Source organism: Neofelis nebulosa, chromosome 2 (assembly GCF_028018385.1).
Source record: "Neofelis nebulosa isolate mNeoNeb1 chromosome 2, mNeoNeb1.pri, whole genome shotgun sequence".
Classification (NCBI taxonomy): Eukaryota; Metazoa; Chordata; class Mammalia; order Carnivora; family Felidae; genus Neofelis; species Neofelis nebulosa.
Window position 1 is genome coordinate 26,816,167 of NC_080783.1, and position 16,330 is coordinate 26,832,496.

Below are 16,330 nucleotides of genomic sequence, written 5' to 3' on the forward strand. Positions count from 1 at the left end.
AACTTCTGAATGAGTTAACCTATTCCCTATGTTGAGAATGAGAAATGAAACTTGATCAGGCATCTTAAATGTTTTTAGCTTTATTTTATTATATGTGCATATTCAAACACAGAGGTCTTAATATCTTTCATAAATATCTTTCATAAACGTTTCAGTATTCATATGCATTTTTTCCATGCTCTTTGGTCATTCAGTATTCATCACAGACTTCATAGTCATCTAAGGGAAGTTGGCTGTGTAATCAATCTTTTGTTTTTACCTATAAAATGGCTAATAAAGGATTTTCATCCTGTAGTCACAGTGACTGTTGAAAAATATCATGGAGGTACATTGATCTGTAATGCTAAATGATCCTGAAATAATAGAAGTAAATTTGTCTTAAGCTTTTCCAAATACATTCTGCCCTTGTTTTTATTGTCCTGAGTGTCAAACCAAACTTTGTTTCTGAAATGCTGCAGTTGAGACCCACTAAAGTAAGCAAGGAAGTGGGACTTTCTACTCACTGCCAAGACAAGGCCATGGAATTGAAGTGTGAGGTCACAGGGCAACAGCATGACTCAGTGTGATAGCAGCAAATTCCAGAGGCTTAATAAAGTATCCTGTATAACTTGAGGAAGGGTATTTAGTTTGCATTTTGGACTGTAACTCCACTTATGACCCTTTTTTTCCCTCTTGGTCCCTATATACACCCTATTCTCATCTTATATCGTCTTACAGCTAGGCTGCAGAGTGAAGAATGTTCTTCATTGACTAAAGGGACAGGTACTAAAGAAGGGAGATGTCACCCTGCCTAATGTTCTCTTGCAGGCTTGAAATAGCAAGCCAGTTGCTCCCAGCCTAGCCAACAAGCCCTAACCAGACCCCCTCTCCCCAAACACCACATCATTTTTTTCTCCACCATTGTCCTGCCCATTTATGCCTTTTGCCACTATGGTTCTCAGTGACTTGTCCCAATGCACTCAGTAACTCAGTTTCCTTTTTGGAAAAACCAAATAACTTATCTAATAGAATTATAAAAAGCAGCAAATACTGAAAAATGAAAGTAAAATGTTTTGCTATAGAAAATGCTGTATCCAGGATTTGAACTGCTTTAATTGAATCTGAGTGGTATAAATCTACACCCACTGTCATGGATGATACATTTTTATTCCAAGGTCTTTCCAAAGTTAATTTCAGAAGAAGCAACCTCTTGGTTTAGTCCAGTGTTTTACACATGGGAAGTAGGTGCCTGTTTTGATTTTCCTTTAAACAAGATAAATATCATTAAGCATCATAGCTTAAGAAATAATCTAGTATTACCGATCTGTATTTACCATATATAATAATTTTTAGTCATATACTCAATAATGTTTTGAACATTACAAAAACGTGTTAATTATCTTGAACTTTTTTTCTGATCTTCCCCAACTGTTTTTTTTTTAAATAGTTATTCTTTCAAACTCCAGGTAACAGTACTCCTGAGAATACATCTTGTGACAATCTTATGCACATACATATAAATACTTTATCAATTACACAGAAACATTCAACACATTACATTCAACACATTTAAGGGCACCTTAAATGGAACAGATGCACACATCTGCAAAACCTCAGCAGTCCCAGTCTGAAAACATTCCCACTCCGTAAGGCCCGGTTTCTCAGAGTGGAGGCTTTTTTGCAAGGTACAACAATACTTAGCTTATTAAAAAGTTTCCAACAGACTTCCGTACCACTAGAATGAAGGAGTCGGGCTGAAACGCAGACATGCCAATATAATCGTGTTCAAAACAGCCCAATACTTTTTAAATATATATGAAGGTATTTAGAATTCTTGTCATTTTTTCAAGTCTTTTGACTCCTTTACTTTTTAAATATTTGATACGATTATACATAGAGAATTTGAATCGAGAACCAAAAAGCTGGAACAAAGTGCACACATATAGAGACTCATACAGCCCAGACACTTGTAATTACCAAACGTAAGGCCTCTAACACTAATTGAGCAGCATAATTTTTAACAGGCAAAATATATCAGCTTAGAAAGAATCATAAAGCCACCTTATACATATATTTCTGCACTCGAGAATTAATTCAGCATCAAGTAAATGTTCTGAAAATTTTGTAAAATTTTGAACAGGCCGTTTACCACCTCTGTTTTCTCAAGTTTTAGATGTGAAAGTTTTCATTTTGTCCATTATCTTTAACCCACAGGTGTCTTTCATTCTCTTAGGAAATGGGACACAAAACCCCAAATAATATTTGAAAGTATAAATCACAACATAAGCAATGCCTATTCAATAAGGAATTTTAACAACAAAAAATAATCCTTCTTCGTGATTTGGGTGAGTTTAGCAGGTCTCTCTATAAACATACTTTTCATAGCCAACGTAGTTAAAAGTTTAAGCATACAGAATGCATTTTCGATTCACTGCCATGTAATCAAAATCTATAACTTCAGTTGGAGGACTAGAAGATGCACACACACACGTTGTGTGCATACACGCACCAATTTACGTACATATATGAGTTTTTATATGCTTAGTAGTTATGTAACAGTTTTCTAATGTAAACTGTTAAAATTTTGAAATTCAGTTTTGAACTATATGATGCCAAGCCCTACTGCAGGATCAGTAACACACTGGATATGGCCTCACAAGTTTTCTAAGTTTTATGCTCTTCTTGAAGTAACTGAACTTCATGTTGAAGTACACAAACGGACTGTGCCTATGAAGAGATTGCTCACTTTATCATTTCTCCTCATAAACATAGATGTCTAAAGGATCATAAGAATATGGTTAACACTGAGAAAAAGTTATTTTACCAAACCAATTCTAACAACAATAACCTCAATATCTAAAAATATACCCTCGAGGGCAGGCACAGGATACTGGAATCACATTTCCCAATATCTCCTCATCTTGGCATTGATGTGGTAATGGCTAGAAGTAGGAATACCATACGTTTCCAGCTATAATATTTACATTTAGTTTTCATTATAGTATAGGCTGTTTAGGGTCTTAATTCAAAATTGTGTGGTAATTTTTAGAATATTTTCTCTCTAACATGATTATGAAATGGAACGATCTTAGGGCATTAGCATTTTGATTTACAACATGCAAGGTAAATGACGGTTGAAAAATAAATATTGAAAAATCCACAGCTTTAAAAATAGTATTTTCTTTTTGTAAATGGCTGTATTGTTGGTCAAAGCAAAAGTGGCTGCAGGCTTATTTATTATTTAGTCTCCTCAAACTAATATTTTCCTTACTTATTATTTTTATGTAAATTGCTATGCATACAGCCACCTGATTTAATATTTTTGAAACTATAAAAATAAACATTTGCATGAGATGTATAATGTGAGTAATCTCAAAAATTGCATTCTCTTTTTAGAACATACTATTTGTTAATATTCCTAGGTAAGCAGCTCCATAATAGTATATATTTTTAACTGCTCAAGGCTTTTTGAATCATAAACAATGTGCAGTGAAATGGCTCTTTCCTCTTATTCTTCCCTGGTTTTTATGGTCTTCACACAACCAAATTATCTTAGCCATTGATTTTTTAAAGGTGTTTATGAAACAATGTGCGCATTAGCAGCAAAATCTACTGAGATTTGTGTCACCCGTTGGATGTAAAGTGCTGTGTCTTCATCTTTTCTGAGCAAAAGTAGTCACCTTCGAGCAAAGCGATCCCTCCCACATCTCGTCTACACCTGCCACTCTTACAAGATCCAGAATTAAACATGAGACTCATCTAGGTCTACATCAGTCTCCCCCAGCTCAGTGGGCGTAAAAGTGAACTGGCTGGACAGCAGGGGGTTCTCCATGCCATTTTCCTCACTGATGTGAAGGACGGTGTCTCCGTGCTGTAGGAGGATGGATGTCTCAAGGCCTGTGAATTCATCAGGGTCTGAGAGTTGCGTAGAGAGGGGGCTGTGTGCTGTAGCACCTTGCACTTCTGTGTCCTCCTTCTTCTCTCCTTCTTCAGCGGGGAGGGTCTCACTCTGTGACCAAAAAGATCATAACATCATGGAAAGGTAGGATAGGTGCCAGGGAAGAGCATCAAAAATATTGTTGTCTACCTGAAACCGGATAAGAAATCACACGGCCAGTCCCCAGTTGTAGCATTTGCCATATGTGAGCTCCTCTATGGGCCCTTTCAACTTTGTAAGCCTCTGTTTTCTAATCTGTAGCATGAGCGGGTTTTTTTGTTTTGTTTTGTTTTGCCCTCTTACCTTGTTTGTAGACTGTGAGGTAATAGGATGGGATGGTGTTACAATGCTTTTTAATTGTTAACGACTATACAATGTATATAGTGACATTGCCCCTTCTTTAAATACCACTGGGAAGAACATGGGGACCTATGGGAATCCACTTATAAAACATTGGAAGAAGAAAAAAAAATTAAAACCACAAGAAAAATGTCAAAACAATGAGGAAAAAGGTCAGAATAGGAAGTTCCTCTCATCTCATAGGATACAGAAGGCTCTCTTTTTTAAGGCTTCTAAACTGGTAACTTTATTTTCCTTTTAAATTGAACCACCTTTCAACCAGGTATTATATATTGGTTTTCAATGGTTATTTTAGCTGGGAAATATTTTCTCTTAGGTTTTTCATAACAAAGAATACCAAGGTTTCTCTTATTCCTTCTTAAGCAGCTGTATTCCTGACCATATACTTTATATGGATTTTCTTGTTCATGATGAGAGGACCGTTGTCCGTCTGGGTAACAAAATGTTACAGACTCAGACTTAAATTAAATGTAATAAATTTGCATATCCATGTTGCTCATAGACATAAGTGGGCAGGGAGCAAGCCTTGCCAGTTTCCGTAGAGCCCTCACCTGCTTGGGAGACAGGCTGTGAAGATCAGCAACCACAATGGCAGGGGAAGACGTGAGGACTGGTTTGTCCATTCCTTCTGGTTTCCTAGATGGAGCTGGGCTGCAGCCTTGTGGCTGGCCTATAGCAGGAAGTGTTTCTGTTGGGGAAGCTGCTGGCTCTGGCTGAGCCTCAATGAAGGTCACAGAACGTTTCTGATCCGCTGTAGGTCAGAATTAGAGCAGTAAATCCGGAAAAAAAAATATGTTGTCAGTGCTTAAAAATTAGCTTTGACCACTGTTTCCTGGCTTTTCTTTATGAAGACACTGCTGGCTTATTAATAAATGAGAGCATATTTGACTACCAGGTACATGTTTTGATTTCACCTTCTTTCCTATAAAGAGTAAGACTTGGGTAGAAAAAAATCATTTTTACATAAAAGGCTTAATACAAGATTTCCATAGAGGGTTAGGGGAACTTGGTTATCACTCATAACAACTACCAACAAGACTTCAAAGTCCCTATTATTCATCATTTCATTGTCTTTAGTAAGACACAAACTCAGTTCCTCTACTTCCTAGAGTCAAATCTCATAGCATTCATGGTTTACCTTGAACTCTTCCATTTCCCTAGGTTCATAGGGTAGGAATAGGTAGGAAAAGTGAAAAGAAGAAAAAGCACTAAAGTGTTCTGGGTGACTTCTTCCCTTATCCTAGCATGTTCCCATAGGTATGCTCATCTGCATGCGCTCAGGGTCTACAGACCTTCCCGACTGGGTTGCATGACATCAATGTGTCAATGGTACAGTCAGAAGGGACACAGGAGGCCTCACCAGATGGCTTCGTTTTAGGTTGAATGCTCCTGCGGGTGGTTGACAGCCGAGCCCCATGGCGGTTTTTGGGTTCAGTCTGGGTCTTCTGACGTGATAGTAGAGGACGTCTTAGCTAAAGAGAACAGGCAGAATAAAGCTGGCAAGAAGGGTCTGACTGCCTGGCAGGAAACTCTGTGCTCAGAGGATTCTGACTATGGTGTATTCTTTATGGGTTTCTGTGGATGCTTATTATCTGTAGCTGATAAATTAAACTTCTTTCTGCATATGTAACTATTGTGTATTTGAATCTGGCATCCCCTTTAAGTTCTTTACGTATCCTAAGGACGTTGATTAACATAATTTCAAGCAGTCATGTGGGAATTTCAGAATTACTGCTTATCAACTGGCCTCTACTCACCTAAAAGTCATAGTTAAACACATGCTCATAACTCTCAAGGGGAAGTTCATGAAAAAACTTCAGATGCTGAGAAAGCATCTGGTACCCAAATCAATGTTGAGAAGCTCCAATCAAAGCAACAGTGCAAAGGCTCATTTAAATTTGTATTTAAAAAGTAAAGGAACCCCACCTAAGGAAATTTGTAAAGATGATCTTTACTTTGATTTCGATTTTAACCTGAATCATTACTCTGGAAATGAGTACGTGTATGCCTGTATACAGAAACAGGCCTTAAATCAACTTTATTACCAGCCCTCCTTGCTCAGTCAGGTTGATTGGAAAAGAAGGTTTCTGAATAGGGAACAGACGTAGAGGCCTACTTACTTTACTAAGTCATCAGCTTTGCTAATAAGATTCAAAGCCAACATAGAACTAAAACTCTCAGCTTGCCCAAGTACTTACCACATTTTAAAGTTGCTCTGTACAGCTTATTTCAGGTGGGAAGGCAATATATGATCTGAATACAGGTGGGCATTAAAAATTAAACAGAGCTTTCATTTCGGAGGATCACTCTCCTGCCCTTTCAGGGTCTGCTTACCTGCCTCAGGCCCCTCTTCCTCCCCAGTGGCTGCTGAATGAGGAGGTTCTGTTGGCCAGGCTCACTCTGGACACTTGCCACCCTGTCGAGCATCAACAGTGTTAGTGTGGACCCTGCAGAGACTACAGAAGACCATCCTCTGGTGGGTGGTAGCCAAAATCACTTATATGAAACAGTCACTTCAAAGATACCATTATCTTTGAAGGAAGGTCGGGAAAGGATCCCTGGGATGGGAGATTTCAAGGGTTTGGGAGGGAGAACGAGGCCTTACAGCCCCACGCTGCCAAAATTGAGATTTTGTTTTCAGTCACTGATGCCATATCTATCATTGAGCAAAACATTGGTTCGATCACACCCCTGGTTTGGAAGCCACCATAAAGTTAAAGATGTCATATTCTAATCTCAATTTTTTTTTTCCAAGGGGAGGGGAAAAGGTGGTGACAAACAAACACAAACAACTCTATTACATGGATGGGAACACCTTCTTTAAAATTTCAATTCAAATGAAAATAAGATGGACAGATATCAAACACATCAGACACAGAATCCATTTGGGTGAAGGGGCACATTCAACACATGTTTGCAGCCTGAAGTCTCTGTGACCACTGAGTAAATGGATAGTCACATGGGTAGACAATTCAAATGTTTTTTAAAAAAAGATTTTAGATTTAAAAGGCCGGCGAAATAATTAAGCTATCAGTAGAACTCAGAAGCTTAATTAAGTAATATTGAGTAGCTGCACTCAAACATATTGTACAGTTTGTAAAACAACCACCTGCTCCCCCCAAATTTGCTGTGTATGTGTGCATTTTATATGCAAAAATGACTATTGACAGTGGTCGCTATTTCAGTATCGGGTGAGGTGGAAAATATTGTCATGGGCCCATGATCCATTTTCATTCTGCATGCATGTATAATAGGTATTTATACTGGAAAACGGGGGGTGAAAAAAGGAAATGTATTGTGCCCCAGAGAACATTGTAATCCTACAGATGATGCCAATGTGCTTATTTGGTTAATTACTGCTTTGCCTTTGCAAAAGGAGAGTCATCTACAAATAGACTTTAGAGTAAAACATTCCACAGAGGAATCCTTAGTCAACAACTGTCCAGGAAAAAGAAAGACTATATTCATTCATTTCCATTTTTTTTAAATGAACTATCTAAAGTATCTAGCTGTAGTTACAGGGAGAGAAATTGATGGCAAGATGGACAATCAGATGTTTCCCCTGTTAACAACTAGTTAACCATCGTATGGTTGATAGTCATATCTGTCATTTTTTAAATGTCTTACTCATATTTCCACTAGAAGAAAATTAATGATTCCCAAATGGAGTTTATCAAAGTTTTTATGAAATAAGGATGTAAGTATATCATAATTGGCCATTTGGGATACACAATACGAAGTTCCAGAGTCCCCAAAACAGATGCTTTTTAAACATTCTTGTCTCTTTAATGTCAAGTTCAAAAGATCAATGTACATTACTTTTATACATATATGACCTTGTGTCATATATGACCTTTCTATGAAAATTATCCAAATGAACAATGCAATAAATTCTGATAAGCAATCCAGACTCTGTTGCTGTTTGAAGTGACATCTCCTTATTAATTATACATTTTAACATGTGTCTTAAATTGGAAAGAGAATTCAATTACATATGCACAAAAGTAGAAACAAGTTTCTCTCAAATACCAAGCAAAGCTCTCTTTGGCATGGTTTCTTCATTGACATCTAAATGTTACCTCAGTTCCCTTGGCCAAAAAGGGAGGTTAATACTTACCACCTACCTCCCATTAAGGTAGAGAAAAGAAGTTAGTTGATGTAAAATGGTTTGAACATGAAAAGGGATGTATAGAACATGCTTCTTTGTTTTACATTTGATATTTGTAATGAGTTTATTGCTTCTAGAACGCTAAAAGGAAGTAGGTTATAAAATGTCTTGAAAACAATTGGGCTGAGAAAATGAAATTGAGGCAGTCCACTTGTCTCATTTTTATTCAGTAATCTGAGATTGTGAGAAAAAAAATGGTACGAGAAAAAAAATACACGTTACTCAGGGAGTGTTAAATGTCAAAGCATAATGGTAATTTCATGATGATTATTCCAAGAGAGGATCATAAGCATAAAAATTTTCTCTATGGATAGAGAGGCTTATATCTAAGAAATGAATCAAGTTTATAGCTTTAGCAATTAGCTGTTCTATGTAAATGATCTAGCATTTCATCAGCGGAATGTACACATCAAAGATGAAATTACAGAACATGTCCTTGGAAATAGTATATCCCAGCTAATAAATTATATTCTCCCTAAACATGTGGTGCTAACATGTTGGTACTGGGGACATCCAAGTCTGGCTTAAGTGTGTACAGTTAGGCCACATTAATAATAAGCAGCCAGAGAAGTTAATAATGGAAGTAATTTATGCAGAACACATTTCTTTCTCTCAGGTCTATACCAAATTGGAGTTGCATAGAAAAAGGAGTTTCAATTTAGCTTCTCTCTGAGTCATGTTCTGTATTAGTAGAATGTAGCATTTATGATTTGTGACCATAAGAATGTACAATACTAAAACCAACCTGGAGCAGACCAAGGTGTCTGCCCTATGCACCTCTCTAAAGAAAACTGGTTTCTTGTAAATTTTAATCTTGGGAATGAGAAATGGATGATTTTCTACTGTCTGACAGTAGAATAGGTTAACTTATAGAATAGGTTAACTAATAATAGGTTAAGACAATAGAGATAAAAGGAAATAAAACTTTCTAAATTGAAGCTAAAATTATCCTTTGTATTCTGAGTCACTGAAAAACATCACCATGGCAAACCATACAATGATCTGGACTGTAGAGAAGTACATGCACTTGGGGCTTAGCAGAATTTTGACTCAACTGTCTATGAAAAACAAAAACACCTTACTCAAAATGCAAGGAAGTAATTTATAAGCTAGCGAAGTTTAGACAATGTTAGGAGAACAATTCTGGCACAAATGACCTCTTTTCCCCTGTTTCAGCCTGATGGCCTGGATTATAGTGTAGAAATATGTATGCATCTCCTGAGTGGGACATATACCAAAATGGTACTTCTTAAAAGAAAGGAGAGGTGAATAAGGGGATATTCAGTAATGTAATGAAAATATAATATGCAAAAATGTGATAACAATTCATATCATTTATCCTAAATTACAAAAAAAGTATAGATTGAGACATTAATATATTTCATAAGTGGAAGCTGTAGGTGAGACTAGCACAAGGAAAATGAATTAGTATTTTCATTGCCTTCACCTATCCTTTTAGTTTCAATTTTAATACGTTAGAGAAATCTAGAGGCGGAATACGAGACACAAAGCATAGCCATTTACCTGGAGTGATTGCCTTGTGATAGGAATGCATAAAGCCTGCACCAAAGGAGCTATAAAGCATTTGTAGAGAACAGGGATACAAACAGGAGACAAAATTCTACTTCTCCCTTTCCCAATAAAAGAGCATTGTTTAAAATTTACTTAGCCTCCACAGTGTCGGGAGCAAGAATTTCTGTCCACTTAAAAGTCCTTCTGGCTGGACTAAGAATCAAATTGACATGAGACAGACTAACAGGAGAAAATCAAATTTAATAGTGCACATATGGGGTATCCACATAGACATGGGAATTCCAAAGATAGGCAAAATGAGGTATAGGTGTTATTCTGAACTAAGTAGAAGGGGCTTGGGGTCTGGGATTCCAGAGGAAAGTATGTACTTCCCAGGGCAATAAGAAGAGCAGGTATTTGTAATTAGATGTTTGCTCTGCCATACAGATGGGTTGCCCAGATAAAATTGATCTCTATTAATACCACTTATTCTGGGAAAGACCCCCAATTTAGATTCTGCAGCGTGGTTCAAGAAGGACAAAAGTTTCCCTTGATGCCATGGGGTCTCAAGTGCCCTCAGCTCAAAATAATCCACTGGCACATTCTGGACGGGGTCTGTCCAGAACCCCCTCAACAACATCCAGAAAATGTATTTTAAATGCCACAGAATTTAGAGATTAGTGGCGAGAATCAAGAGTAAAATGGGAGAATGGTCTGGATTTTAGATAGCCAGTAAGAACTGAGATAGCATTGGCAAAGGACGTATCTGTGTATCACAACACACATTTTCTTAGCTGTTCATTCTCAGCTACATGAAAAGGTTTCTATATTTTTCTAAGTACTTGGAGAGTACTTGCCTAGTTTTCATACTTTGAAATTGTGGATGATCAAGACATGGGTTCTACTAAGTCGGTTATCTTCATTTTGTCTCACCCAGGCTTGTTCAAACTTGAGCCACGTTCTTATTTTTCATTGTGATTGAAGTTACCCTTACAGAATCAAACAGCATTATAAATATTTTTCTAAAATTTATAATTGACTGTTAATCTGTGCCTTTAAAAGTATTCTAATGTGTCCAAACAAAATCTAATTTTCCAGTATACACATCCAGGCTAAAGTGCTTGAATAACTTCTGTATGTTTAATTCTTCTGGAGAGAAAGCATGATTCACAGTGTGTGTATTTAGGGGCAGATACAGAGAGAGAACATCTACAGTGAGTTTCTATGCCTCTAAGAGCAACACTCTCAAAAGAAGAGAATCACTCATGGGATATTATTTTATCCCGTTTATTAATTTCCAAGAGAAAGAATCTTTGCTCCATAGTGTAGTACTTCTAACAGGCTGATATTTCCCGTGATGAGTATTTAAAAGAAAGCAGATAGCACAGGTTAGAAAAAAAAGTCCTGGAAGAAATTTTCAAAAGGTCTGCAGAGTTTTTATTCTTTTCTACCTATGCATCAGATCACCTTAGTTATCTGGTCTCTTCCTTTTTTTTTTTTTTTTTTTTTTTTTTTTTGGTCTCTTCCTCATTTTTCCATTAGGCCAACGTGTGCCACTGACCTAAAACAATTGCTCTTTCAAAAGCAAATCTCCAGAAAGTACCAAAACGTTGGGGGGTGGGGGAGAAGCAGCTTGTATTACTTTCCCTTGGGCATGCTTCCTGGCATCCTTTAAGCTTTGGAGCCAGATTTTCCTTAGGACTACTTTGGGTGTATTTTAGGGCCTGAGTGCTCAGGTGTGTGCTAAATATAATTGCCGTTGTTAATGCCTTACTGCTTCTTTAGGATCTTAAGAGTCTGAAACCTAAAGAAGTTTCATGTCAAAAATAAGAAAGCCTGGAAACCAAATATAATAAGTGTCTATTCTATGTTATAAACCCACCTCTTAGTAAATGCCAAAAGTTCCTCTCCTCCAAAGAGAACTTGGTGACGTGATGGAGTTTAAAAAATACGATTTGCAGTGTATATGGCAAAGGTGGATGTGCTACTGGCTGGTGGAATACCTCTGCATTAATAGAGTTATTTAGAATCCAAAGTGAATGCCTCATCTTCTCTGTTCTTAATGACCACCACTGAGGCTGGGTGGCTAACACCCAGAACAAAAACATGCCAGTTACAGGAACCACAGATCAACAACAGTTGGTCTAAAACCGTCCCCAAAGTCCTCACATGACTAACTAATTCAGATGTAGATAAAAAGCTATAGCTTTGGCTCTGATTCAGTCTCATGTAGCAAAAACTTTGGGTTTTATTCCCATTGGTACTGGACCCAAGCCAGATTGGTTCTGATAACCCCAAGGTCAGCAATTTGAATCCTGAACCTGCTAGAGACGACTAAATCCTTTGGAGAGTTCGTAAAAATCAACTCAAATCCCTGCCTTCTCTCACCAAACCTGAGCTAGTATTGACTCGGCAAGAGTAGAAGTTGGCCTAATTAGAAAAGCCCTGACCGAATGGAAGTCTGATTTAATCCTTTCCATTCTCAGTGGGCCACTGAACTTATCTCCTAATCAACGATCTGTTGTCTCAAGTGTGATTTTAAGCATCAAACAAATGCTTTCTTTGAAAGTAGTGGTCATGGTGCTAGACTTGGTTCAGATCTTTTCAAACACGGTGAACAATGAAAGGAAACCGTCTTGAGACCGTCTTGCTCTTCCTCATCCCCAAAGCTCTTGATAATGGAATTAAGTCTGCACACGCTGCAGCACTTCCACATTTACCACCAATAAGAGACTGATCTGTCAAGGCAAGGGCTCGCAAACACAAATGAATGTCATGAATTATGGGTCTAGTAAAAAAAATGATACACCCGATGATGGACTAAATTTCCCATTTTCAGTTGCTAAAGAAAATGTGAAATCTGAACAAGATGCAAAGAAAACAAAGAACACCCTTTCACAGGAACGGCCTCTCAACATTTCCTCATCTTTGTGATAAAGCAATAAACACGTTGTATTGTACTCACTATATAATGCAGACCTGGAAGGGAATGTTTTCTCTGGAGATGGAACTAAGGAACTCTTAGAATGAACAAGAAGCATTACCCCTAATGAGGATTAGTTGAGAGGTGTGAATCAACAGCACAAGATTAGGGATGTGTGACGTGGTTTATCTGAGTGTTAAAGGTGCAGTCCCCCTTTCTGATGCTTTAAACCAACAGCCAAGGCATTTTGTTGTTTGCATCAAAAGACTTTTCTTACTTACCAAGAAATGTTTGTGTCTGATATTTCATGGCAAGTTTGGGAGTCATCTTTGTGCTGGGACATTCTTTTTACGTGCTGTTTGAACAAACTACTATAATAGCTTGCCACATAGCATGCATCGAAGAGAGGGAATTATAGAAATTGTATTGACATTGCTACGTTTATCATAGCAGCCTTGTTTGTCTTCTTACCATCCATGCTATTAGCTAAAAGACCTGGCTACATTTAATAAGGGGCTGCTTGATGATGGGGAGTTGTATTAAAAGGCTTGTGAAAAACAGTTCTCAAGGGATATCAGTGTGGGAGGGAATGATTCGATGGGATAAAATTAACATTTAGCATATCAAACTTTAGATGTCCATGGGACAAGCCCCTGAAAGAACTCCAGAGATTTTTTTTTTTTTTTAAGTAAGCTTTTTACGCCATTCGTGATTAAGCTCTGAAGCTAAAAATGAAGGAGGCTACACCTTTGACTTCCAGGCTCGTGTGTTCATGAGCAACAAAGGGTAAGAAATGGAAATAGATATCAAGACGGGGGCGAGAGGAGACAGAGAGACAGAGAGACAGAGGAGACAGGGAACAGCTTAGTTTCCCAGCACAGACACCAATAGACAGGTAGCATTGACACTGTACCTAGAGAGGCTGCCCTCGGCGGCCAGGCCCTGGGAGTCATCGAGGACATTAGGTTCACTGCAGGAGGGGTAGGGAGATGAAGCATTTAGGGAAAGAAAATGCAAACAAATAAAAGAAAAAGAAAAAAAGGCATGCAATTTTCTGCTTCCAAGAGCCAAAAATAAATAAATAAATTTAACAGAACAAGGAAGGAAAAGGAGACAGGTAACCATTTCACCTTGTGCTGGGTTTGTCAAGACAGGACTCGAGGCAATGGGGGAGGAGGGACTTTGGGTGGTTGCGACTCTCAGAGGAGTGATCTGTTTATTGGTTAAGCGTTGGGACTTAAAATGAGCTCCAAAGGGACACATGAGCTCTGAAATGCATTGCAGAATGAATCTGTAGAAGATGAGATTATAATTCCTTTGGTAACCATTTAGTTGGATGGGTATTACTTTTAACCTGTCTTACTATGTACATGAGTCTTCATTGATCAGGAACCTGCTTCTTTCTTGTGTGTTGTGACATTATCACACAAAAACCACTTACCATGACTGCAACAACCAAACTCTTGGAACTGATGCCATTAAGAAAAGCAAAGAAAGAACTCAACTTCCCTTGCTAATTTTGCAATGAAAATGCAAGTAAACAAATGGAAGGAAGATAACCCTGGAATATTCACATGGAACTCTCATTTACCACCTTAGTCCTCCTCTAGTGACTGAATTCTAAATGCCAAAGGAAAAAAACTTGTCAGGTTGGTGAGAGAATGATTAGTTTATTGATTTATTTGGGTGCAGCTGATTGCGGGTTTTGTAAACAGAAACTGTATCTATCTATCTTTCTTTCTTTCTTTCTTTCTTTCTTTCTTTCTTTCTTTCTTTCTTTCTTTCTTTCTTTCTTTCTCTCTCTCTCTCTCTCTCCTTTAGTACCTAGCTACCATTGAGCTAAGCACCCATGAGCTGATTGTACACTGTAGAAATAGCCTCTGTCTCCAGGAAGAGGCTCCTTTTTCTTAATACACATAGACTTTACTACCTTCACTAGCCTTCCAAAATATGACTCAAGCCAAAGGGTTTAACTGTATGATTTTTCCGGATTTCCCATATATCCACAAGAGAATAAATTTTCTCCCTTGAAACAAATTACCCTCTTAATGAATACATACAAAGGGAATGGATGGTCTTGTTAGTTTAGATAAATAACCAAGAAACTCTCTATGTTAAATTCCTATAGTTCCCTAATGTAAATAAAACTTTTAAATAAATTACTGGATAGTTTTCTCTTGTCCTTGATAGAACCTTACACATTGCTAGCAATTAAAAGTGAATTGATAGTTACCAATATTATCTTTTCTTTTTGGACATTTTATGTATGTATGTATGTATGTATGTATGTATGTATTTATTTATTTATTTATAAAGTAGGTTTCACGCCCAGCACAGAGCCCAATGTGGGCTTGAACTCAAAACCCTGAGATCAAGACCTGAACTAAGATGAAGAGTTGAACATTTAACCGACTGAGCCATCCAGGCACCCCCTTTTTTGGACATTTTATAGTTTAGATCTAATTTTTTTCGCACATTTTACTTGTAAGACTTCCTTTTTAAAGGTAAATTACCAAAAGGAAGGTACATAATCTTTTATAATGATACTAACCCTTATATATTATTACTTTTTGTAATAACCAACCAGTACATAAAACATTGCTTTCTTGACAAGTATGCAATTTCCTTATTAATCATCTTTTATCATTTGCCCCTATTTTTTGATATTCTCCCAAGTTAGGCTTCAATTCACAATTTTTTTTTTCCATCTGTAAAGTTCATGAACTATTTGCTAAAGGATTTGGGTACAGGGTAATTATTCCTGCATATAAACTGATTTTATCTAAACATTAGAATGTGCTCTGGTTTGTATTATTTTCCATGTATGAGTTATAACAATGAACCTGTAGTATTAAAAATAAACAACAAACTAGCCAAAAACACATAAGGCCAATGCTTTGAAAGAATTCAGTTCCTGAAGTGAAAATATCACTGGTTCTGAAATAGATAATGTTTTGACTTTTACATCACATAATTTTCTGTACTTGATATAGGTATCTTGGAATGTTTCATGTATATTCTTAGAGGGCAGAGAACACATAAAGAAAATGTCTTAAAGTGGTTAGTCATGGAATCATAAAACTATAGATAGAGAAGTTACCGTGAAGACCACTTTAGCCAACTTCTTTATTTCACAGACAAGAGCATTGTTGACCCTTGTTAAATGACCTGCCCAAGGTTACACATGTTGGCATAGGTCCTGTTCTGTTTGGTTAAGCATCACTACCTCCAACTAAATACTAATGACCTACCAAAGTCTAAACTGTACCACATGTATCAAGCTCGTCTTCTATGCTTGCCAGGTACTCATTAGCTTAGCTAATGATATATGTGAAATACGAAAATGTCATTTGATGACCAGAAAAAAAGATATCACGTATCTATTTCTAGAGAATTTTTAAGTTGAAACAATGCATGCGTCCCAGCATTCTACTGGTCTGGCTTAGAAAAC

The 16,330-nt window shown here is 37.3% G+C and overlaps 1 protein-coding gene across 13 annotated transcripts in view; it reads right to left on the reverse strand.

The window, feature by feature from the left end:
- Nucleotides 1–64: 64 nt before the first annotated feature.
- UNC80 (unc-80 homolog, NALCN channel complex subunit) overlaps nucleotides 65–16,330 on the reverse strand; it is a 232,703-nt gene continuing 216,437 nt past the window's right edge. For 11 of the 13 annotated variants that reach the window (XM_058706423.1, XM_058706414.1, XM_058706445.1 and 8 more), the window contains 5 exons: nucleotides 13,793–13,849; nucleotides 6,611–6,692; nucleotides 5,637–5,748; nucleotides 4,828–5,027; nucleotides 65–3,988 (listed from right to left, as the gene is read on the reverse strand). In XM_058706423.1, coding sequence (XP_058562406.1) covers nucleotides 3,722–3,988; nucleotides 4,828–5,027; nucleotides 5,637–5,748; nucleotides 6,611–6,692; nucleotides 13,793–13,849 — 718 coding nt within the window. In that variant the 3' untranslated portion in view covers nucleotides 65–3,721. The remainder of the gene's footprint in view (nucleotides 3,989–4,827; nucleotides 5,028–5,636; nucleotides 5,749–6,610; nucleotides 6,693–13,792; nucleotides 13,850–16,330) is intronic. The other 2 variants (XM_058706453.1, XM_058706408.1) reach the window with 1 other exon arrangement.